Source organism: Lycium barbarum, chromosome 6 (genome assembly GCF_019175385.1).
Source record: "Lycium barbarum isolate Lr01 chromosome 6, ASM1917538v2, whole genome shotgun sequence".
Classification (NCBI taxonomy): Eukaryota; Viridiplantae; Streptophyta; class Magnoliopsida; order Solanales; family Solanaceae; genus Lycium; species Lycium barbarum.
Window position 1 is genome coordinate 124,393,344 of NC_083342.1, and position 25,502 is coordinate 124,418,845.

Here is a 25,502-nt window from a genome sequence, read left to right on the forward strand (position 1 = left end):
CTTATGAATCGAGTGTTCAAGCCTTTTCTCGACACTTTTGTTATAGTATTCATTAATGACATATTGGTCTACTCCCGTAGCCAGTTGGAGCATGAGGATCATTTGAGGGCGGTGTTAGAGAAGTTGCAAGAACACAAGCTTTATGCCAAATTCTCGAAGTGTGAGTTCTGGTTAGATACAGTGGTGTTTTTAGGTCACGTGGTTTCTAAGGATGGTATTCTAGTTGATCCAAAGAAGATTGATGCAGTGCAGCAGTGGCCTAGACCTACTACTCCTACTGAGATCAGGAGTTTCCTGGGCTTAGCCGGTTATTACAGACGCTTCGTGGTAGGATTTTCAGTAATAGCTGCACCGTTGACCAGATTGACGCAGAAGAATGTCCAGTTCAAGTGGACAGAGGAGTGTGAGTTGAGCTTTCGAAAGCTCAAGACAGTTTTGACTTCAGCTCCAGTATTGACTTTGCCTACTGGGGAGGGAGGCTATTCAGTGTATTGTGTTGCCTCGAGAGTGGGTTTAGGTTGTGTTCTGATGCAGAGAGGCAAGGTGATTGCATATGCCTCTAGACAGCTTAAGAATCATGAGAAGAACTACTCGACTCATGATTTAGAACTAGCAGCAGTGGTTTTTGCCTTGAAGTTGTGGCGGCATTATTTGTATGGCGAGCCATGTGAGATATTTACAGATCACAAGAGTCTTCAGTATATCTTTAAGCAGAAAGATTTGAATTTGAGGCAGCGGAGATGGCTTGAGTTACTAAAGGATTATGATATGACAATTTTGTACCATCCGGGGAAAGCTAATGTAGTGGCGGATGCTTTGGGTAGGAAGTCAATAGGTAGTTCGGCTTCTATTTCAGCCTCAATCCGACCTTTAGCTATAGATTTTCAGCGGTTGGCCAATAGTGGTGTTAGACTTGATGCCACGCCTGGTGGAGGGATACTTGCTTGCGTAGTTTCACGGTCTTCTTTGATTGAGCAGGTCAAAGCTCATCAGTTCGAGGATCGCCAGTTGCTTAAGCTCAAAGAGCAAGTGGAGCAGGGACAGACTAAGAGAGCGACTATTAACTCCGATGGAGTGTTATGGCATGATGGCAGGTTATGTGTACCAGATGTAGGAGACCTGAGGCAAACTATTATGGAAGAAGCTCATAGTTCTCGCTATTCCATACATCCGGGAGCTACAAAGATGTATCAAGACTTGAAGAAACATTTCTAGTGGATGAGGATGAAGAGGAACATATCTGATTATGTGGCTCGTTGTTTGAATTGCCAACAGGTTAAGTATGAGCATCAAAAACCTGGAGGGTTAGCACAGAATCTGGTTATTCCCGAGTGGAAGTGGGAGAGAATCACTATGGACTTCGTGGTGGGCTTGCCACGTACTTTGAGGAGACATCATTCAGTTTGGGTGATTGTGGACAGACTTACCAAATCCGCACATTTTATACCAGTTCAGACTACATTCACAGCAGAGTGGTTAGCACAGATCTATACTCGTGAGATAGTTCGATTGCATGGCGTGCCCATTTCTATCATTTCTAATAGAGGGTCACAGTTCACGGCTCAGTTTTGGCAGTCTTTTCAGAAGGCTATGGGTACTAAGGTTGAGCTCAGTACAACATTCCATTCGCAGACTGATGGTCAGTCAGAGCGGGTTATTCAGATCTTGGAGGACATGTTGAGAGCATGTGCTATCGATTTTGGAGGTCATTAGGACGAGCAGTTGCCTTTGGTAGAGTTCACCTATAATAACAGCTACCAGTCTAGTATCGAGATGGCTCCATATGAGGCTTTGTATGGTAGGCGGTGTCGTTCTCCAGTTGGTTGGTTCGAACGAGGGGAGAGGAAGCTTTTGGGTCCAGCGATGGTTCAACAAGCTTTGGACAAGGTAAAGGTAATCCAAGACCGGCTCAAGACGGCTCAAAGCAGGCAAAAATCCTATTCGGACAAAAGAGTCCGTGATTTTGAGTTCATGGAGGGTGATATGGTATTGTTGAAAGTATCGCCCATGAAGGGTGTCATGAGATTTGGCAAGAAGGGCAAGTTAAGCCCGAGATATATTGGTCCTTTCGAGATCCTAAAGCGGATAGGAGCAGTTGCGTATAGATTGGCTTTACCGCCGTCCTTAGCAGGAGTTCATCCAGTTTTTCATGTTTCCATGCTCCGAAAATACTCTAGAGACCCGAGCCATATTGTTCAGGTTATTGACCATGAGGCAGTTCAGCTTGATCAGAAGTTAGCCTATGAGGAGGCCCCGATAGCTATTTTGGATAGGCAAGTTCGCCAGCTGAGATCCAAGAGTATTCCTTCTGTAAAAGTCTTATGGAAGAACCATCCGAGTGAGGAAGCTACTTGGGAGGCAGAGCAGGACATTCGAGACAGATATCCCGAGCTTTTCTCTTGAGTCATGTCAAGAGAAGAAGCTCCAATGCATTTGTGCATTGGTTACATGTATACTCTTTATGTGTTTTCACGAGGATTAAACTAATAGATAATGCGTTTATATATTCGCATTTATGTGTTGACTTATTTGAGTTACATTGGTGTTATATTTTTATTTGTAATTTTGCATGATGGTACGGGGTCGCCTGGTGCCCCATTTTGCATGTGATTGATGGTATGGAGTCGCCCGGAACTCCCTAGTATATGTTGATTTATTTATGATGTTTGTTGGTGTTGCTATTAGTGGTTTTATACTAGATATATAAGTGACATTAGTCATAATTATAGGGGAAACTCTGCCCAAATTTCAGTAGGCCTACGAGACTGGTTGAGACAGTTAAGGTTGTTAATGTGTTGCTCTTTGACCATATGAAGAGCTTTCTTAAGTTCGAGGACGAACATTATTTTAAAGGAGGGAGAATGTAACAACCCGAAATTTTCCGAGTGAATTTTAAAATTACTTCCTTAATTATAGCTTACTAGTTTTAACGAGTTTGCTACCGTTGCGGGTACTAATTATATCCATATAACATGTATTTATATATATTTATTGTTGAAAATATTATTTTTATGATATAATATATTAAATGATGCATGAATTAGTTAAGCTAGTGAGTGGGCCAGGCCCACTACTCTTGTGGCTGTGCACGTTATATTCCAAAGGGAGGAGTAAAAGTACAAGAAAAATTTATTAATCCGTTTCTAGTCTAAGGAGAGAGAAAGGACAAGGAGAGGGCAACGGTTACTGTATTCAAAGTTTTACACAGTGAAGTCTATTGCTCACAATTACAAAGGCATTCAGGTACACACCTGCAAATTTATAATTTGGTATGTAAGCCATGGATTGTGTTGAAAAGATGTTAGGTCAAATAGGATTGGATGGTATGAATTATAATAGGACATAATCAGGATCTAATGATTAGGGGGAAACAATTCATTATAGTAATGATAGTGAGTTGTGGGGTTAGAGATATAATTGGTTTAAAAAGAATGAAATTTGCTATGGATTCTGTCCAAATTTCGTGCACTGCTACAGCGCCCACTTTTGGGTTTTTTTTTTTCTTTTTTTTCCTTTCTTTCTTTATGCTTTATTTGTATTATTATTAATGTTATTATCATCATTAGTAGTATTTTGGGATTCTGGGACTAGAAACACGCACATACATACTTAGGCACATATTTATTATATAATTATTTCTTAATGGTATTGAGAATTTTCACTTTTTAAAAGAATTATGGAATCAAGGATAGAATGTTGAGATTTAGTTCTAACCCTAAAGTTATAGGATTAGTTTTCCTAGACTAATTTGGACCATTTATTTATGGTATTGAATAGATTGAGGCTATTGGAGATTGTTTGAAGGATTTGACACTTCAAGAGAGTCGCGTTCCGGTTATAAGGCAAGTGAGGCTTAAACTCTTAGTTTACTTGCTTTTCATAAAAAGCATATGGTTTGTGTTGTATGTATGCATTTAAACCATTTAGTTCGTGTGAGTGGGCAAGCATGTTCTAAATTGGATAATTTCCAAGTTTCTAAAGTAATGACCGTATGAGTCCTTTAGCGTAATTTCGCTTAAATAGATACTATTTTATATAAATGTAAAGTTTAGAAGTGGTATTGAATGGATGTATGTTCCACTTATCATATTTTCAGAGGGGCATACTTCCACAGGTCCCATTGATGTTCGGTGAGAGATAGGTGCTAGAATTTTAAGTAACCCGGGTAAGATGGGGGTAAATAATGCCCTCTCCGGAAGACAGGGTAAGACATAGACAAATACGTACTATGTCCCGTGAGCATACGTTCAGATTCAGTGTATTTCATGTATTGCTCGTCCGGGTAAGATGGGGTAAATAATGCCCTCTCCGGAAAGCGGGGTAAGACATAGATAAATACGTACTATGTCCCGTGAACATAGATTCAGATTTAGAGTATTTCATGTTCTGCTTGTTTGTGCTTCATGATTTTAGCTTTAGCTTCGGTGTTTGTATATATTTAATATACTTGTATTGTGTAAATGCTTTTATGCATTATCAGGGATTTCAAAGACTTGCCCCAGGGGTAAGCTGAGAGTGTCGATGATCTTGCTGGGTCTTTTAGACTCACACTTGTTGATGTTGTATGTGTGCAGGTGTGGTTAACGGTGACCAGGTAGCCGATACTTGATTCAGTCCAGCTTTGTTCAGTCCAGTTTAGTAGAGGTGAGCCACCATTAGACCATGGCGGCCTCTTCTTCTTTAGTTGACTTAGTAGTATTCCGAGCTACGTCTCGTACTTTTATATTCAGACTAACAGCTCCATGACTTAGACATTTTATGGGGTTTATGGGCAAGACTCGGTATTTGTATTTCGCTTCCGCACTTTTCGTTATATTAGGAAACTTTGCGTATTATTCATTTTATTCATTAATTTTCGCACAATTAGCTTAGAGGGTTCGCCTTATGGGTAGAAGCTCGAAAGGTGCCCGGTCACGGCCTAAGTGTCAGATTTGGGTCGTGACATATATTTTAGTAAATATCATATTTGTTTACTTTAATTGAAAGTAGAAAAATTGAACAATCAATCAGACTAGATGTCACGTCAATTTTAGAAAGAAAGAAAGAAAACTTGATTCTTGGATGCTGCTAAATAGGGCCTACATTTAGGGCCCACATTTTCAGAAATGTACTCAAATTTCATTTGCTCCAACGTGATGATAAACATGGCAATATGTAAATTTAATAGCCTGCAGCTTGATGGGACACGTGGACTTATCAAAATTACTGAATTGCCCTTGGATGACGATCTTACTTCCAAACCCGTGCTTCTATACAGTAGAAATATCAACTTTACATACTGTATTAATCGAAAGTCCTAAACCTCAAACTTTATAACTTTACTCAAGCTCCTAGGTAAAATAACAGAAAATTCATTACTATTATTTTGGTGGCTAGCTGCTAGCTAACATAGATGAACTTTGTTCAATGGCCAACAAACAATTAGCTTATGATCAATCGTTCAACAATTCTAGAGATTCATATAATGTGTTTTTGAGTTTCAAAAGTGAAGACACAGGTAAAAATTTCAGTGATCACCTCTCCACAGCTTTAAAACAAGCCGGATTTCGCACGTTCCAAGGTGGTGATGATGAAGCCAAAAGTGAAGAAGATATTAATTCAGAGTTGCCTAAAGCAATACAAGAATCAAAGATGTCTATCATTGTATTCTCACAAAATTATGCATCTTCTAGTTGGTGCTTGGATCAACTTGTTGCAATTCTTGAACATAAAATGAAGTTTGCATGTACAATATTACCTATATTCTACCATGTTGATCCTTCCAATCTAAGGAAGCACAAGGGAAGTTTTGGAGAAGCATTAGATAAACATGAAGAAAAATTCAAGTGTGAAGTACATGAAAATAATGAAAAAGAATGGGAGGCCAAGTTAAAGAAATGGAAGGATGCACTTAGCCAAGCTGCTGATTTGGCAGGAATGGTCCTTCAATATCAGTTAGTTTTTATTCTTTATTCAAGTATCGCCAGTGTAAGAAATTTTTACACCATCAGGTTATCTTTATTTGTTATAGTAGGTAACTTGTCTTATTTTCAAGATTACAAATCTCAAATCTTAAGGAGACTTACATGTACATATCCTTTGGATGACCTGATATTGTGAAAAAAAAGTATACTGATAGTGTATATAATTTAAACTCAAAAAAATGTATTTATTACCAAAAGCAATTGTAGGGAGATTTAACAATTACTATGATTTATTTGAACTTAAAGTAGTCTTCTTTTTTGGTGATTATTCTCCCGTATTGATATTCTCATAGCAAGAGGACACTTGTTAGTACTTAAATGTTTGATTTCCTATAATATTATGGATATTTCAGGCATGAATCCACTTTCATCAAGAAGATTATTAATGTTATCAGCACAAGACTAAGTCGTCCAGCCTTATATATTTCTTCTTGTACAACTGGAATACATCGTCGAGCCAGACCCATAAATTCCTGGGTTCAAGATGGATCTAATAATAATATTGGAATACTTCTAGTCTGTGGCATTGGTGGAATTGGGAAAACAACTCTTGCCAAATTTGTCTACAATTTAAACTTTGGATATTTTGAAAGTAGTTGTTTTTTGGCAAGCATTAGAGAAACTTCAAAACTCCCTAATGGTTTCATCTCTTTGCAAAAGCAACTTCTTTCTACCCTTCTTAAGAATGAAAAAGTTAAAATATCAAGTGTTGATGAAGGAATCATCAAGATAAGAAATGCGTTGTGTTTCAGAAAAATTCTGCTAGTTCTTGATGATGTTGATGAGCCTGATTTAGTTGAAGGAATATTTGACATGAAAGATTGGTTTGGCTATGGAAGTAAAATAATTGTGACAACTAGGCACAAGAGTTTATTAAGACCTCAATTAGGCCATGAGGTACACGAAGTTGAAATTTTGTACACAATTGAAGCAACTGAGCTCTTCAATTGGCATGCATTTGGTGAAAACAATCCAATAAGTCAAGATTATTATTACAGAGAGTACTCAAAGGAAGTGATTGAATGGTGTAGCGGACTTCCATTAGCTCTTCAAGTTATCGGTTCGTCGTTGGCTGGAAAATCTAAGGAAGTGTGGAGAAGTGCTATAGAAAAGTTGAGAGATATTCCCACAAATAAAATTGTTGACAAATTGAGATTAAGTTATGAGTTATTGGAAGATGATCATGATCAGAACTTGTTCCTTCACCTTTGTTGTTTCTTTGTGTGGATGAAGAAAGATTTTGTAGTTAGGATATTAGATAAATGTGACTTTTACACATTGGTGGGGATTCAAAATCTTGTTGATCGAAGTTTAGTGACAATTGATGAATATGTAAATGAGATAAGAATGCATCAATTAGTACGAGATATGGGAAGAGACATTGTTCGTCGAGAAGCACCTGTGGATCCTGGAAAACGTAGTAGACTTTGGCAACATTCGGATTCTTACAATGTCCTAAGAGGAAAAATAGTAAGTAACTAAGCATGTTTTTATTTCATTAGAATATCTTGTCACCTTGTTCCTATGTACAAAGTTTTCCTTTTCTCCCTTTCTGATAATGGTGATGTCTGGGTTAGTTGGGTGCACCAATGGGCGGAGTTAGAGGGGCGGAAGGGGGTCATCCGAACATTCTTCCTCGAAAATCATATTGAATAAAAATCAATTTTTCTTATGTATATAGTAGATGTTGAAATCTTTGATGAAAATTTTGCCTCCCCCACTAGGTGCACCTTGACTATATATATTCCACTGGGTGACATGCCCTGTTACCTCTCACTGGCACAGGCATAGATAACTCAGCCTACCAAGTTGGATTAGGCAGATGGTCAAAAATCACCTAACTTTTTTTTGTACGCGTAACGTATTTCTTATGGTTCTTTTTTATTCTTTTGTGTTTTACATTAGGGAACAGAGGCAGTGCAAGGGATGGTACTTGATATGCGTATGATAAAGAAAGAAAAGTACTTCAGCCCCTCAATACCAGTGAGGCAAAATGCAATTAGCTTTTGGAGTACAAAAGGAAATTTTAGTTTACAAGATGTGAGAACTGATGCCTTTGAGAAAATGCAGAAGCTAAAGTTTCTCCAATTCAACAAAGTTCAAGTCAATGGAAGTTACAAGAATTTTCCTAAGGGATTGAGATGGCTATGTTGGATTGGATTCCCAGAGGAGTCTATACCAAATGATTTTCCAATGGGAAATGTTGTTTCCATTGACATGCGATACAGCAGCTTGAAACTACTTTGGAATGGATGCAAGGTATTGTCAATTGACTCTATTCATTTTATTTTATCCTCACTGGGTTGTCACAAGGGTGAATTGGGCTACATTTGGTGGATTAAAACGGACCGATTAATAAATGTAAATGTGATAACTAGTTCAACGTTTGCTTTAGTTAAGATATGCCCGTCAATTTGGATTAAATAATAGGTCATAAGCCCACATACCTGATTCAAATTATTATTCATTTGTTTCTTTGTTCTTTCATAATCTTCCAAATCAAACCAATAAGAGCTTTTCATTTATCATTACTACATCAAACAATCCAAACTGAGGAAAAGAAAACTTTTTTTGACTATGGGCCCGTTTGGATTGACTTATAAGTTGCTTATAAGCTGTTTTTAGCTTTTTTGAGTGTTTGGCTGGCCAGCTTATATCCATTTTGTGCTTAAAATAAGTCCAAAAAGATAATTGGGTCCGTTTGGCTTAGCTTATTTAAAGCAACTTATAAGCTGAAAACAACTTATAAGCAAAAAAAAAAAAATGGTTACCCCAATTTTTTTTTTTTTTTGGCTTATAAGTTATTTTCGGCTTATAAGTTATTAGCTGTTTTTTTTAAGCCCATCCAAACAGGCTCTATGTCTTCGATAATTTTTCTAATGGGACAATTAGACTATATAAGCAACCCGAATTGGCCCAATTTTTTTTAAGGCCAACTTGCGCCATGTTCAGTATATGTATCCTGCCCTACTCGCCCGACTCTGGGAGAGATATTTTTAGGGGCTAAATGATGTATATTTGATGTATATTCACTGTATATCAGTGTATATCGATTGTTTATGGAATAGTAAATGGATATCAACAGCAGGGATAGACAATTCTAGGGTTCTAGTCGAAGAATTGTAACTAGCAATTCAGGGAATAATCCGAGAGAGAGCTAAGATAGAAATATAGAGAGAGGAAGAGTTAATCTTGTATATTCATGAATGATGAGTTGTATCTTGTTACAAGTATTTATAGATCACTCATATGAGTGATTAGCATCTAATCTACAAGATTACAGCTGTCATTAGCTACACAAAACAATATAACAACTGTAACTAACATTTATAACAACTGTAACTAACAATTGGAACTGCTAACTAACTTTTAAATCCTAACTAACTTCTGGACAGCTTGAATCCAGCTGGCACTTCAGTTAGCTTCTTCATAACAATCATGTAATTCTGCATATTATTGTAACAATACCCCCTACAGAAGTACAGGCTTGTCCTCAAGACTGAAAAGCAGGAAATTTGTGTGTCAAATCAGTAAGATATTCCCAAGTAGCTTGAGAAGCATCAATATCTGTCCATTTCACTAACACCGAGCAACAGCTTTGTTTCCTCTCTTCACAAGTCTGCTATCTAACACCAGTTCTGGGGAAGGGCAATAAGGACTAGATAGATGAAAAACAGGAGGGTGGTTGATGCTGGTAGGCACTTCATGACACTTTTTCAATTGTGATACATGAAAGGTGTTGTGGATTTGAACATCAGCAGGGAGTAAGAGCCTATATGCAACAGGGCCAATTCTAGCATCAATGGGATAAGGGCCAAAATATTTAGCTGCCAACTTGTTGAACGGTCTAGTAGCAACAGAAATCTGTCTGTAGGGTTGTAGTTTGAGGTACACCCAATCACCTACGTCAAAATTCCTATCTAATCTGTGTTTATCAGCTAAGTCCTTCATCCTTTGTTGAGCTCTAAGAATGTGAAACCTTAGAAGCTGTATGATGGATTCCCTAGCAACCAATGATCTGTCTACCATCTCAGAAGATGATTCACCAGCTAGGTAAGAGAGATGGAGAGGTGGTTTTTGACCATAAAGAACTTCATAAGGACTACATTTGATAGAAGTGTGATAAGTAGAGTTGTACCACCATTCAGCTAATGGTAAGAACTTGGACCAAGTATGAGGGCTATCAGAACAGAAGCATCTCAGATAAGTCTCCAAAGTCCTATTGAGAACCTCAGTTTGCCCATCTGTTTGAGGGTGGTAGGCAGTGGATCTTTGAAGTTGAACCCCTTGTAGAGTAAATAACTCTTGCCAAAATTGACTGAGAAAAACAGGATCTCTATCACTTGTGATTGTAGCAGGCCACCCATGGAGTTTGAAAACATTATCAAGGAATGACTGAGCAACTGTTTGAGCAGTATAAGGGTGACTTAAGCTCATGAAGTGACCATATTTGCTTAACCTGTCTACCACCACCAAGATGACATCCTTACCATTAGATTTAGGTAACCCTTCAATAAAATCTAAACAAATATCTGTCCATACACCATCAGGAATAGGAAGAGGTTGCAACAACCCAGGATATGCAGATGTATCATACTTATGTCTTTGACACACATCACACTTATTGATGAATTGTCTGATATCTGTAGCCATAGATTTCCAATAGAACAATGATTGTAGTCTTTTCAAAGTAGAATCCATACCAGAGTGTCCACCTTGAGTAGTGGAATGCCACAAATCAATGATAGTAGTTCTCAAAGAGTGATCAGCACCAACCACCAATCTACCCTTCCATCTCAACTGATCATTACACCAGGTGAATGATCTAATAGGCTGAGTCTGCAATCTAGTAATGAGGTTATGCAATGCAGGATCAGAAGTCCAAGTTTCCTTGATTTGATTATACAAGGAATCATGTGGAACTAACAATGAGATAGCCAATAGTTTAGACTCAGGTTTCCTGGATAAAGCATCTGCAGCTTTATTTTCTACACCTTTCTTGTACGCAATAGTAAAATCAAATGCCATTAATTTGGAGATACCAGCTATTTGAAAATCAGTGTGGATGTGTTGCTCTAGCAGATGCTTTAAAGCTTTTTGATCAGTTTTAACAATAAAGGGTTTACCCAACAAGTAGTGTGACCACTTAGTAACAGCAAAAATGAGAGCTAATAGTTCTCTATCATAAACAGACATTGCTTGGTGTCTAGGTGCTAGAGATTTGCTAATATAAGCTATAGGATGTCCTTGTTGCATTAAAACAGCCCCTATCCCTTTGCCACTAGCATCAGTCTCAACCAAGAATGGTTTGGAGAAGTTTGGCATTGCTAATACAGGAGCAGAAGTCAAGGCTTGTTTCAACCTTTCAAAAGCAGCAGTAGCATCAGGAGTCCATGTGTAACCATCCTTCTTGAGTAGGTCATGTAATGGTCTGCATATAGCACCATACCCTTGGATAAATCTCCTATAATAACCAGCAAGGCCCAGAAAACCTCTAAGCTGTTTGATGTTATTTGGAATAGGCCATTGCTCCACTGCCATAATTTTTCTAGGATCAGTAGATACTCCTTCTTTGCTGATAAAATGTCCTAAATACTCCACCTTAGGCACTCCAAATGCACACTTAGACATCTTAGCATACAATTGGAACCTCTGCATCAGTTCAAAAACAGCCTTCACATGCTCAATATGATCAGTCATGCATTTGCTATATATCAGTATGTCATCAAAGAAAACTAGTACTGCCTTCCTTAACAATGGTCTGAAGACTGAATTCATGAGGTTTTGGAAAGAAGATGGGGCATTGGTTAAGCCAAAGGGCATAACCAGGAATTCATAATGCCCCTCATGTGTTTTAAAAGCTGTTTTATGGGTATCATTTTCAGACATCCTCAACTGGTGATAACCAACTCTAAGATCAATCTTAGAAAACACCACTGCACCCCCCAATTCATCCAACAAGTCCTCTATAATAGGTATAGGGAACTTGTCCTTTATGGTCAGTTGGTTTAATTCCCTGTAATCAACACAAAGTCTCCAGCTACCGTCCTTCTTACCAACCAATACAACTGGAGATGCATAAGGACTTGTGCTATGCTGTATAACTCCCTGGTCAAGCATCTCTTGCACCAGCTTCTCTATGATGTCCTTCTTGACTCCAGGATATCTATAAGGCCTCTTGTTCACTGGATTTGCAACTTCCACCAGTGGTATTCTATGATCAAAAGAACCTCTATGGGGTGGAAGAGTAGTAGGCAAGGCAAAAATGCTAGCATACTGATCAATCAAACCAGATAACTCAGGGGCAATTGACTCACTCTGAGCAGCATGAATATTATAACAATGACTTCCCTCTTCTTCACCAGATTGCAATGTCAACATAAAAAACTGAGTATCCCCTCCTTCAATTTTATTCATTGTCTTGGCCTTAGTTGATCTTAATTGACTGCTTGCTCCTCTCAAGACATGTTTCTTGCCTTGATACATAAACTCAATAGTTCTGTTCTTAAAGTCAAACAATATTCTACCTAGAGTATTTAACCATTGCACACCCAAAACAATATCTACATTGCCCAAAGGTAGCAATAAGAAATCAGAAGTAAATGTAGTACCTTGCAGAAGCCACTGAAGATTTCTGCAAACTGAAGTTGTTTGCACTTTCCTTCCATCAGCAACACTAATTGATTGTGCCATGATGGTGGTTGCTTGACATCCTAACTTCTTGGCCATGTCTTGGTCAATGAAGTTATGTGTGCTTCCTGTGTCAATAAGGACTTGCAAGGGTCTCTTTTCATGATAACCAGTTACCCTTATGGTTTGGTATCCTGTTACACCAGTAAAAGCTTGTAATGATATGGTCATGAATTCATCTACTTCTTCAATAACCTCTGGTACTGATTCCTCCATTGCTTCATCAAGAACTGTATCTCCATCCACTACTTCTACCATATAAATTTGTCTATTGGAATTACACTTATGGCCTGGTATATATTTGTCATCACAGAAAAAACAAAGACCTTTAGCCCTTTTTTCATCCATTTCTGCAGCAGTCAACCTTCTACCAGGGATTCTATTAGGTCTTGTTTGTTGTGACTCAACTGGTTTTTTGAATGTTGAATATGGGATAGGTGGTTTTTGGAAATTCTGGTGTTTGAATTGATTAGGAGTGGGTAATATAGGGACTTGTGAGTGTCTGACTATAGATTTTAAACCCCAACTCTTGGCTTGAGCTTCAAAAACCTCTTCTTGCAACCTAGCAATCTTATAAGCCTGCATTAATGTCTTTGGTGACTGGATCTTAACAGCCCTATTCAGTTCAGGTTTAAGCCCTCCCAAAACACAACTAATAGTGTTTTCAGTTGACAGATTCACCCTAGTTAACAGCCTATCAAACTCAGCTTGGTACTCCTTCACACTACCAGTCTGAGTCAAACTCTTCATTGACTCCATATGATCCTCAAACTCCTCCCCAAATCTTTCATTTAAGGCTAAAACATATTCTGTCCAGGTAGGGTCTAAAACAGAATTTCTAGACCTTATATATGATCTATGCCAAGCAATAGCTTCTCCTTCTAAATGAATAGAAGTGACCTTAACTCTTTGATCAAATGGAACCTCATCCATTGCAAAGAATTGATCAACCTTATACAGCCATGCTCTCAAGTCCTGACCTGAAAACTTAGGAAACTCTAGTCTAGAGTATCTAGTAAAGAAGTTACCATTGTGTGTATGCCCATTATGGTTCTCCTTAGTTCGAACTTCAGGCTGCACCTCCATTGGAAAGTTTCTATCAACTGAGGAAGATTCAGCTCTTCCTATTTCTTGCTCCTTTCCCCTAGGGTGTATCTGATTAATAGTAGCCCTCAATTCATTCAATTCCTTATCAGCTTGCATATTGCGATTGTTCATACTAGCCATTCCCTCAAGCAATTTCTGCAACTGATCTTGGATTTTTGACATCTGATCTTCCATTTCTTCTGGTGGTTTATCTTGATTCTTGCTTCTAGTCACAATTTCATTACTTCGAGTCATAATTCACTGCCGAGAATCGACAGCTCTGATACCAATTGATGTATATTCACTGTATATCAGTGTATATCGATTGTTTATGGAATAGTAAATGGATATCAACAGCAGGGATAGACAATTCTAGGGTTCTAGTCGAAGAATTGTAACTAGCAATTCAGGGAATAATCCGAGAGAGAGCTAAGATAGAAATATAGAGAGAGGAAGAGTTAATCTTGTATATTCATGAATGATGAGTTGTATCTTGTTACAAGTATTTATAGATAACTCATATGAGTGATTAGCATCTAATCTACAAGATTACAGCTGTCATTAGCTACACAAAACAATATAACAACTGTAACTAACATTTATAACAACTGTAACTAACAATTGGAACTGCTAACTAACTTTTAAATCCTAACTAACTTCTGGACAGCTTGAATCCAGCTGGCACTTCAGTTAGCTTCTTCATAACAATCATGTAATTCTGCATATTATTGTAACACTAAATTTGACACTTAACTTTAACGCGTACCTAACAAATGACGATATCTTCTTTTTTTGATGTATTAGTTTCTCAAATTCCTAGAGATACTGGATCTAGGCTATTGCTATGAGCTCATCACAACACCGGATTTCTCGGGCCTTCCCAATCTTGAAAGGTTGATACTTGAACATTGTACCAAGTTAATCAATGTTCATGACACCATTGGATGTTTGCAAAAACTCATCCTTTTGAACCTTAAAGATTGTCAGAAACTAAAGAGCCTTCCAGATAGCATATGTGAGTTAAAATCTCTTGAAACACTTAACATATCAGGCTGCTCAAATATTGAATACCTACCAACAGAGCTGGATAAATTGACATCACTAAAGGAGCTTTATGCTGATGGTATCTCTATGAGTAGTGTGGCAATTACTTCTGATCAATTTGGGGGCCCAACATGGTATTCATCCTTATGGTCTTGGGCCTGGGCCCAAAGGGTATCTCCTAGAATTCAAGAAATCCATTTTCCTAAGTCTTTGCATGTATTAAACATTGCAAAATGTAATATATCTCCAGATGCTTTAAGTAAGGTTGATTTAGGCATTATGAGCTTGCTAGATTGGTTAGATTTAGGAGGAAATCCAATTAACAATTTACCAGATAGCATCAAGAATCTTACGCGGCTTAAAACTCTGAACATCACGTATTGTACAAAGCTCAAATGTCTTGAAGGGATACCATCGAATGTTACGGACTTAAATGCTGACGGATGCATATCATTGGAGAAAGTAGCTTCCTGTGCAAAAGGGCATCCAGTGGAAGGTTATATAAATTGCATCAATCTAGTTGAAGCGGAAGGTGTGTTCAAGTTAGAGCCACTGGAAAATGCTGATGCTCAAGTGCTTGCCAACATGGGAATTTCAAATTTGGAACCTACGATGAAAAGTATTGTGGTTTCTCTTGTATTTGGTCGTGCGTACAATGCTGGAAGAGTTAGAAATGAATACCCAAGCTTTGTACAAGATGACATATCAAGTTCATTTTCACTATCGCCTAAGGAATTCCCTCCTCAGGTTTGTCTCTCCTACACTCTTTTTAAGTGCGTTAATTAATTAAATCTAAATCATTGATATTAAGATGAGACATGTGTAACTCATCCAAGTAAGAACTCGAGGAAATGAAAAGGAGCCAAATTTATGTTAACAAACTAGGTAGAAGAATAACAATAAACTACTTGTAAAGAAAATGATTAAATTGACAAATGAAACTGTGGATTGTTATATCATTTTATTTGGAGATCAAGACAATCGAATAGTATCTCGTGAAAAACCAAAAGTAAAAATGAGTTTTGTACCAACCTGTTCTTCACGTGTGAGCATGAATCTTTTTCATGGTAAAACACCTGGGAACATTTCTAACCTTTTGTGTGGCGATGAGAATAATTTGGACTTAGGGTCTCATGCCTGCTCTGCTCAGATATGTTGAATTGTGTGATCTATCTTATTTAAAAGTTTAAGTTGCTAAAAATAGCGCATTTTAAATTACGTAATTATATTATGTTTCAAACTAGGAAGATGGAAATCTAATTAATTTACTGTCTCAGATATTGTACCACCGTGGTGTTTTCTCTACATTTTTGCCTGGCGAAAGCATATCCAGTAATTGGTTCAGCTACAAGTTCACAGATGCAGCAGATGTCTATTGCACCCTACAAAATGTTGATAGCCATAGAATAATAAATGGTTTGAGCATTTGCTTTGTGTACAAATGTCCTGATGCATACACCAACGTTGGCTTGTATGATGGACCATCCATTTGGATAAAAAACCAAACAAAAGATTTAAACTGGGCTCTTTATCCTGCTTGGTTTGGCCTTCCAGAAGATAATAAAAGTGGGATGATGTGGTTTAGTTATTGGAAAGTTGAGAATTTGTTTCAACAAGGAGATGTCATTCAGGTTATGGGAGACCCTCAGTTTGCTGAATTTAAAGAACTTGGTGTTAAAATTTTCTACCTTGATGAGCAAACAGAGAATTCTGATTCTGATGTGAGTACTAAAGGTGACAACCCATTTGAAGATATTCTGAGGAACTACTTTAGTGATGGAGAACGTACTTATTACATTTGCACTTGAGATTTGCGATAGTCATATTTGATAAATCAGTGGCGGATGCAAAGTATAATGTACAAGTTCACAAGAATCTAGTACCTTTTGTCCAGATCATAAATACTTTTAAATAGCCAATACTGACTATGTAAAAGTATGATTTATAGATGTAATATCTCAATATAGGTAAATTCGCATTTTAAAAGATTCAGTAATTGACGTTTCAAAAATTAGAGGTGCTGGGCACTTCTTGCTATTTTATATGTCCTGATGATTCATTTTAGAACTATACGGGGATTAATAACGGATAAATATCTAGTTCCTATTTTTTTAATTTCAGATTTGGTAGTTCCTACTCTTTAGGACTTTGTTGTAACTTCTCCTAGTATATAGGTTATGTTTAGATAGGTCATATCCTCTTTTGAGTTTATCTTGTTACTGTAAAGCTGTATAACTCCTATGTATACTCAGTCTAGACTCAATAAAATCAGTTCTCTCTTTATTCTTCTGCATCCCATATACCTTATAGCCTTATAGGGATGTTGTCTGATACAGTAGTATTAATTTGTGAGAAGCACATGAGATGTTCAAACTGAAGTACGACTTCTCCAGATTCATTTGTTTCAATTCGTGCGTAAAGAAAAAGCATATTCAAGCCTATTTAATACACTTCCTTCGACCTTAATATAATGAATCAACGTAACGTCTATATCTTCTTCGAACCCTTTAATGGCATCCTTTATTGTTGAAATCTTACCATTAGGATTTTTCTGATAAAGTAAAAGTCTTGTAAATTTTTTCAGTTTAAACGGCTCACGTGCCAATTCCAGCAAATATAAGCACCATCGCATGTGATAAATATCAGACCAAAAGTGCTCAATTTCGTGAAAAGGACAAGACTGCTCAAATACATATTTAAAGTACTATTTTCAACCAACCTCAAATATAAGAGACTAATCTTGTCATTTTATGGAAAGTTCACATAAAGGTACTGTTTTGTCGGTTTCCAGAATTTTAACTGTCGAGGCATAGGGGGGACTTCAGTTCAGTTACTTGGTGATAGAGCTGTGTTGAATTGACTATGGAGCAAGGCAAATATTCTTATCATGTATTCTTGAGTTTCAGAGCCCAAGACACTGGCAAGACTTTTACTGATCACCTCCATAGAAATCTGGTCCGAGCTGGGTTTCATGTATTCAAATGTGATGATGATGATGATGATGATGATGATGATGGAGTGGACTTGAAGTCAAAATTGAAAAAGGGAATAGAGAAATCGAAGATGTCAGTGATTGTGTTATCTCAAAGCTACGCATCATCTGAGAGGTGTCTCGATGAGCTTGTTATGATTTTGGAGCAAAAGAGGAATTTCGGGCATATTGTATTGCCCGTCTTCTTTAACGTGGATCCTTCAGATGTAAGGAAGCAAAAGGGAAGTTTTGGGGAAGCCTTATATGCAAGTGAAGAAAATTTCAGGATCGTAAATGGTGAGAGTGAGGAGGAAAGGATTCATAAGGTACAGGGCTGGAGCAAAGCTCTTAAAGATGTAGCAGATTTGGGAGGGATGCCCTTGCAAAATCAAGCTGATGGGTAACTAGTTATTTCCCCTTTATTTCTCTTGTGAAAACTACCTAATAATTTGTATTCTCCATTTATGATTTCTTTTGTCTTTTGTATAAAAAGTCAGTAATTCAACAAAATTAACCAAGAAAAGTCAGTAATTCAGCAAAATTAACCAAGAAAAGTACAACATCTAGGGTGCTGGGTTGGTGCGTGGTGGTGAGTGGGGTGGTGGGGATGGGAGTGAAGATGACGTGGATTCGAGAGTGGGGTAGATAGGGATGGGTATTTTAGGAAAAATGTTTTTCACTAACCAACGGAACATGAGAAAATAAAAAAGAAATTTATTCATTTTCCAAGAACACATTTCCATAAGAAAACATTTCCTCCATGCCGAACACATCCCTAAAGTCCCTGAATTTCTTTAGTTGTTTGCTTGCTATGATGTCCTTCAGTCTTAAATTGTACTATTAGATTTCAGAAATTATAATTGTGTTTCGCTTTTTTCATTTAGTCTTAAATTCTGCTTTTATACAGGTCTCTTTAATGTTGTTTACCACCAGTTCAAGAAAAGTTCCCTCTTCTTTTTTTTTTTTCCTGACGTTTCATAATAATGATCAGAAGACTTGTCATGACTGTTGGCATCAGTGTGTTGTTGAAAGACGGAAGCTCTGTCCTTATTATTATTTATGAAGTCTTTAGATCTTTTTCATCCTGAAGATTGCAAATATGTGAATATATTCATCTGTATGTGTTTGAGTATTTGTCTTTGTCAATTTTCTAGTCACTTTACAGTGCACAAACAGATGATCTACATTCTCACTATCATGTTCTCACATGTGGCATCTGCTACACAGATTAATTCCTATCTTCTAAGATCATCTTGTGTTAGAATTGGACCTAATATTGCCAACCAGCTGAAGCAGGCCACTTTCCTAGTTGCTTTTGTTCTCCATATAAGCTTCCAAGGCTATTCTTCAATTATGTTGCCTCTGCCAAGTGCCAACCATCACCGCATAACATTCTTTAACTGTGAACTTCTTGTTGCCGCTACTTCCCATACCATCCCGTCTTTTTCCTGTGAATGCACCTGAAGCTCTTGGGATCTTGCTTGGAATTCCAGCATCTCCTTGGGTCTTAGTTGGGTTATGCCTTCTCCTATTAAATATGCTTTTGAAAGCTGGATATTATGGAGAGTTGACAAATCCATCAAAAGGATCTGGAGAATGATCCCAGCAGCCATCTTTTGGTGTATTTGGAAAGAAAGAAACAGTAGATGCTTTGATGGAAAATCAACTCCTACCAGTTCTTTGAAAGGAATCTGCCTATTTAGTTTGTTTAGTTGGCATTTCCATACTCCTGTAAACGGTGTTGATAACTTTTTGGATTTTGTTGGCTCCTTGACTCTTATTTAGCAGAGTTTCTAAGGTAGCATAGGTTTAGACTGTTTGCATAGGTTTTTGCTCACCAATCTAGCTTCATGTAGCTTTATGTTTGAAGCTTAGGTTTCTCTCCGTAACTTTTCATCTACTTGATGCCTTTTCTAATGGAATTTGTTTACTTTACCAAAAAAAAAAAAAAAGGAATTCCAGCATCTCCTCTATTTCCAGTCTTGGCAATTCCTTCTGAAGTTTGTCTTCCATGACTCATTTTCCCTAAGCTTCTCAACAGTGGCTTCAGGGTCATTAACAAATCTGAAGACAGTTGAAAATTCCTCCTGAAGGGTTCCTTTTCCATTACATTCATCAGTCCAGAACCTAGTGTGCACTCATTGCTTACCTATATCTGTGTATTTTCCTGTAATTCCTGCCACAATTTACAGATGTATTTCCAGGGCCCTACCCCATGAGTAGCAAAAGTTATTTTAGTGTGCGAAAATGATTCTGCTTTCAAAACTGTTCTGAAAAACGATTTTCTTGAGCCAAGGGTCTATCCGAAATAACTTCTCTACCCCACAAAGGTAGGGGTAAGGTCTGCGCACACCCCATCCTCCCCAGACCCCACTTGTGGGATATGCTAGGTATGTTGTTAGTGTTGTTGTTGTTGTCTTTTTCAAGTTTCTGGGATACTTCTCTAAAACATATTTCTGTTTATTGTCACCATATTCTTTTTCCTTTTCAATTCAGATTTTAATGGCCGTCAATTTAATGTGAACTTGTAGACATGAGGCAAAGTTCATTGAGAATATTGTTGAAGTGGTTGTAAACAAGCTACGTCCCAGAGCCTTACACAGTGCTCCTTACCTCATTGAAATCAATTATCGGGCTGAAGATATTATCTCCTGGTTACAAGATAGATCAACTAATGTTGGCCTATATGTGATATGTGGGATTGGTGGAATTGGGAAGACAACCATTGCCAAATTTGCCTATAACTCGAGTGCAAGATCATTTGAAGGAAGCAGTTTTCTTGCGAACATAAATGGAACTGCAAAACAATGCAATGGCTTAGTTCGTTTGCAGAAGCAAGTTTTGTATGATATTGTTGGAAAAAAGGAGAGGATATCCAGTGTTTATGAAGGAATTATGATGATTGAAGATGCCCTACGCTATAAACAAATTCTTCTCGTTCTTGATGACGTTGATGAAGTTGACCAAATAGATACCATTTTAGGAACGAGAGATTGGCTTCATCCTACTAGTAGAATCATTATAACAACGAGGAATGAGTCATTGCTAAAGCCTTCTGTACCTCACAAGGTGCTTAAAGTTGAAGCCTTGAATAAAATGGATTCCCTTAAGCTTTTTAGCTGGCATGCCTTCGGAGAAGATCATCCTTCAGAAAGTTATGTCGAGCTCTCAAAAGGGGTGGTTCTTCAATGTGCAGGACTTCCTTTAGCTCTTCGTGTTTTAGGTTCAGCTCTGTCAGGTAGAAGACCAGAAATATGGGGAAGTGCATTAGAAAAGCTGGAAACAATCCCTGATGGTCATGTCATTGAAAAACTTAAACTGAGTTTTGACACTCTTGAAGATGACCACGATAAAAATATATTCCTTCATATAGCTCTTTTCTTTCTTGGGACGGACAGAGACGACTCTGTTAGGATACTGGATGGATGTGGTTTTTACTCAATAATTGGGATGCAAAACCTCATTGATAGAAATCTTTTGGCAGTCAGTGAATTAAATAAGCTGGAGATGCATCAGTTGCTTCGAGACCTGGGGAGAGATATCGTTCGTAGGGAATCACTGGATCCTGGAAAACGTAGTAGACTTTGGAACAACAAGGATTCTTTTAGAGTGTTGAACCATAAGACTGTAAGGCACTTATGATGTGTGTTCTCTCCTTTTCCGTCTTTACTGTGCCATGCCCTCACAACTTATCTTTTTCTCCAAATTTCCTGTTAGGGCACTGAAAGGATTGAAGGGATCAGCCTTGACATGCAAATGTTGATGGAAGATAAATCAGCCAAAAGATTTTTCACTGCAAATACCTCGAAAAGGCACTTCCTCAAAGATCATGTAGAGAATTATGCAGATCATAATGTTTTTCTTCAACAGCCTTCTTCTGGTTTTTATTCATGGCATTCAGTAGACATTTCATCAAGAAACTCAAATTACAGCATTGAGACTCATGCATTTACGGTAATGCAAAACCTAAGGGTGCTCAAACTAAATGACGTGAACCTCATTGGATGCTACAAAGAATTTCCCAAGAGAATAAAATGGTTGTCTTGGCGTAAATGCCCCTTAAAATCCATACCTAGTGACTTTTCCTCGGAAGGACTAATTTCTATTGACATGCGGTACAGCAGCTTACAACAAACATGGAGTGGAACTGAGGTATAAATCATCTTTTCTTTTCCTTTTTCTCTTTCAGTAGTTTCTTTGCATTATCAAGATTGTAAACTAAAATATTATTGAATGTTTTCTTCGATCAGTTTTTGAGATTTCTCAGGATTCTCAACCTTAGTCATTCTCGGGAACTCACCAGGACCCCTAGCTTCGCTGGAATGCCCCGACTCGAGAAGTTAATTCTTAAAGACTGTGTTAAACTGGTTGATATTGATGAATCTATCGGTTACCTCCAAGAAATTGCCCTACTGAATCTGAAAGACTGCAAGAGCATTAGAAAGCTGCCAAGAAATATTGGTAAACTTAAAAGTCTCAAGACACTTGATATATCCTTCTGCTCAAGCCTGGAGTGGCTGCCAATGGAGCTTAACATGATTGATTCTTTGAAAGTTCTAAGAGCTGATGGAATCGGTCTAAACCAAATGCTCTGTACCACAAATGAGTGGAAATCATTACCGGCATTATTTTCTTCTTGGATATCAAAGCCAAGAATCTCTCATGAAATATCGTGGGCCTTTCTACCGAGCTCTTTGGTGAGCTTGAGTCTTGTGAGTTGCAGGCTGTCTGATGGATCTTTTCCCGAGAAGTTTAGCAATCTTCCGCTGCTCGAAGAACTGGATCTAAGTGAAAATTCAATTAGTTGCCTCCCGGAGTGGGTCAAGAGTCTCCCTCAGCTACAAAGCCTTGGTGTCAAGTCCTGTAAGATGCTCAAATCACTGACTGAGATGCCAAATAGCATTTCAGAATTGTCCATAGATAGTTGCTCATCATTGGAGATGATGACATACCAATCATTGAAGTCGAAATATCCAAGCCTGGGTCACGATTACAATTGTGACAGTTTAATCATGATGCAGGGGATCTTTAAAGTAGAACCTCTAGAAAATGCTGACCCGCAGATGATGCTTCAACGTTTTGGTCTGAATATCGAAACTATGGAAAATGCTATGGTGAAAATGGACTTTTTTTCCAGTTACAAGATGAAAATGCTTCCCCCGCAGGGCCTGTATGAGCAAGGCATATTCAGTACGTTTCTTCCTGGAAACAAGGTACCTAGCTGGTTCGCAAAGTTGGAAAATATGAATGCAGTAAGTTTTACAATATCTCAACCTCTTGACAATATCCAAGGCCTATCCATAGCTGTTGTGTATACAAGTTCTGAAAGTCAAGAGAATGAATTTTCAAGAGCCTACTGGCTCAAACAACAGAATATTGTACACAACACGACTAAAGATTTGAAGTGGATACACAATCCAAGAGTTTTCGGCATGCCAGAAGGTAATGAAGAAATAACATGGTTAAGTCACTGGAAATTTGGAGATCTGCTACAAGATGGAGATGAAATTTCTATTATAGTGCGTTTGAATAGCTTTAAGGTAAAGGAACTTGGCATCGACGTTGTCTGTGATGAGCAAGAGCTGAGTGACTCTTCAAACTACAAAGTTGCAAGCCCAGTTCCCATGTTTTCTAATGATAACGTGCCTGGAAATGTATCACAACGTGGTAGTGTTATTAAAATAGGGAGGTGATATGTTGGAATTGGATTAGTTATATGGTAAGATATTTGACATGACAGAAACTAATGGTACATTAAAATTGCTTTTTGAAAGTGTATATGTTGTTTCAACCTCTTAATATGTCCGTTGCAATCAATGAAGGACGGCGGATAAAAGAATTGAGGCAATAAGTCGGACATATTTTGCTAAATGATTATCCAATTCTAGCAATCTATACTGCAAATATTGAGGACCCAATTTAAGTATTCTGGAGTCTCTACTGAACTCATTGACGAGCTAAGCAAACATGGAGGAAATTAATCAAAATAAATAATGAAATGTAAAAAAATTAGAAGTACATACAACATTTAATAAGCGTCATCTCTGTGTCCATAAAGGGAATGAAATGTAGTAACAGTAGTCACTTTTTGTAGATAACTTCATTTTGGGGGGACTGATTTTGCATCCTTGAGATTATAATATATGCTTCCTTCAGCATCTTGAACTTATATGTTATTTTGGTACAGCGGAAAATATTTTTCAGAATCGGGGTTAAATAATCATAAGGCTCTTATAATATTTTTCGGAAAAAATTCAGAAATATAAAAGTTGGTCACTATGAGAGAGAGAAAAGTTTGGGTTATTTTTTTTGCAAGAATTAAAAAAAGGGGTCAATTCTGGTAGCATTGTTGCCCCAATTAACCTACAATGTAATTTTCTCTTACTCTCTCCGTTCACTTTTACTTGTCCAGTTTTGACTTTTCACGTTGTTTAAGAAATAATAAATAAAGTGTGTATTTTACCATGATGCTCATATTAATTGGTATATAACGGTATTGGTTTTGGAAAATGATTTGAAATGGGTAATTAATGTTAAGGGTAAAACAGGAAAAAAGAATTTGTCTTATCTTGATATGTGAAAAATGACAAGTAAAAATGAAAATCTATTTTAGAAATAGTGAACAAGTAAAAGTGAACGAAGAGAGTATTTTTTTTATTTAGGGATACTACCGAGTCAATGTAATTTAATTTGTTAGTATGGGTTATTTATCATTGCATATTAAAGTAAAAGTATAACATATTCGTGATTTCAATGCTTAATTTTACAGTTACTTTTAAAAATCCAACTAAATGGAGACTGGAATAAAATCTTGTGGCAGATATATGTACCACAATATTTTTTGCAAAACTGGAACCTGTGTAAAATGGTATCTTGAAAGAAGAGATACTGAGAAGATGATGAAAGAGAAAAAGAAGGCCAGAAGGGAAAAGAAGCAACGTGTGAAAGGAAAAGATTATGAAAAGGTTTTTTTTTTTTTTTTTTTTGGTTGAAAGATACTACCGTAATTCATTGAATTTTCACTAAATTAGGAGGCTAGATCAGTCTAGGATGTTTTCTTTCATATATCTCAGTTCAATGTATAATCGAATAGTAATATTTTGAAGAAAAAAAAAAAGAATTATCTATGTCCAAACGGCTCTCTAAATGGAGACTTCACTGGCTCCTAATATAGATCAACAACGTGACATGACCCGATCCCGTTGTATCAAAGATGGACGACCTTTCCTATAGCAAATAATATCCATTTAATTGCTGCCCCAAAATCTCTCCTATAGACCTATGTGAAGTCACTAGCATATTTTCAAATGCATTATTTGAATGATCGAGTGACATAATTTATCGTATATAATATTAATTATATCAACTTAACAAGTTCTTAAATCGTCATATTTTGGGAAACTATTCTCAAACTTTGATAACAAAAGAGATATCCTCACAAACTTTGGTACGAAATAAATCATTGATTACATTTCATAATTACATATCCAAATATTAAGATTGACAACCAAAACACAACACATCACATGCTTCGAATACTTCTTGCCACCCTTTATCGTTTTATGTCATTGTGTATTCCTTGAGTGTTTTAAGCCGTCCTAATACCTCACCCAAATACCAAACATATTGCACGTTCGTTACACATCCGGAATGGACCATTTGCCATTAATGGGTTCCAACGCATCTTAGCTATCATTAACTATTACCATTAGGCTCATAGTATTGATTGATTAGAGTTAATTAAAGGA

General features: G+C 37.3%; 1 protein-coding gene across 3 annotated transcripts; it reads left to right on the plus strand.

Annotated features, from left to right (window-relative positions):
- Positions 1 to 5,403: 5,403 nt before the first annotated feature.
- LOC132598586 (disease resistance protein RPV1-like) lies at positions 5,404 to 23,647 on the plus strand. 3 transcript variants are annotated; one of them, XM_060311546.1, is made up of 5 exons: positions 5,404 to 5,933; positions 6,317 to 7,433; positions 7,869 to 8,222; positions 14,544 to 15,530; positions 16,061 to 16,674. In XM_060311546.1, the coding sequence occupies exons 1-5, from the start codon at positions 5,407 to 5,409 to the stop codon at positions 16,589 to 16,591; spliced, it is 3,516 nt and encodes a 1,171-aa protein (XP_060167529.1). In that variant the 5' UTR covers positions 5,404 to 5,406; the 3' UTR covers positions 16,592 to 16,674. The 3 variants fall into 3 exon arrangements, with proteins under 3 accessions (XP_060167529.1, XP_060167531.1, XP_060167530.1); XM_060311548.1 differs by lacking the exons at positions 5,404 to 5,933; positions 6,317 to 7,433; positions 14,544 to 15,530; positions 16,061 to 16,674 and adding exons at positions 17,690 to 18,154; positions 20,286 to 21,381; positions 21,472 to 21,906; positions 22,005 to 23,647 and having other exon boundaries at positions 8,084 to 8,222; XM_060311547.1 differs by lacking the exons at positions 5,404 to 5,933; positions 6,317 to 7,433; positions 7,869 to 8,222; positions 14,544 to 15,530; positions 16,061 to 16,674 and adding exons at positions 17,455 to 18,154; positions 20,286 to 21,381; positions 21,472 to 21,906; positions 22,005 to 23,647.
- The last annotated feature ends 1,855 nt before the right edge of the window (positions 23,648 to 25,502 follow it).

Bases quoted from the DNA above. Each gene is read 5' to 3' on its own strand.
- LOC132598586 (XM_060311546.1), top strand. From the start codon at position 5,407: ATGGCCAACAAACAATTAGCTTATGATCAATCGTTCAACAATTCTAGA. The intron at 7,434-7,868 runs GTAAGTAACTAA...GTTTTACATTAG, and splicing joins ATGTCCTAAGAGGAAAAATA to GGAACAGAGGCAGTGCAAGG. The intron at 15,531-16,060 runs GTTTGTCTCTCC...TTACTGTCTCAG, and splicing joins CTAAGGAATTCCCTCCTCAG to ATATTGTACCACCGTGGTGT.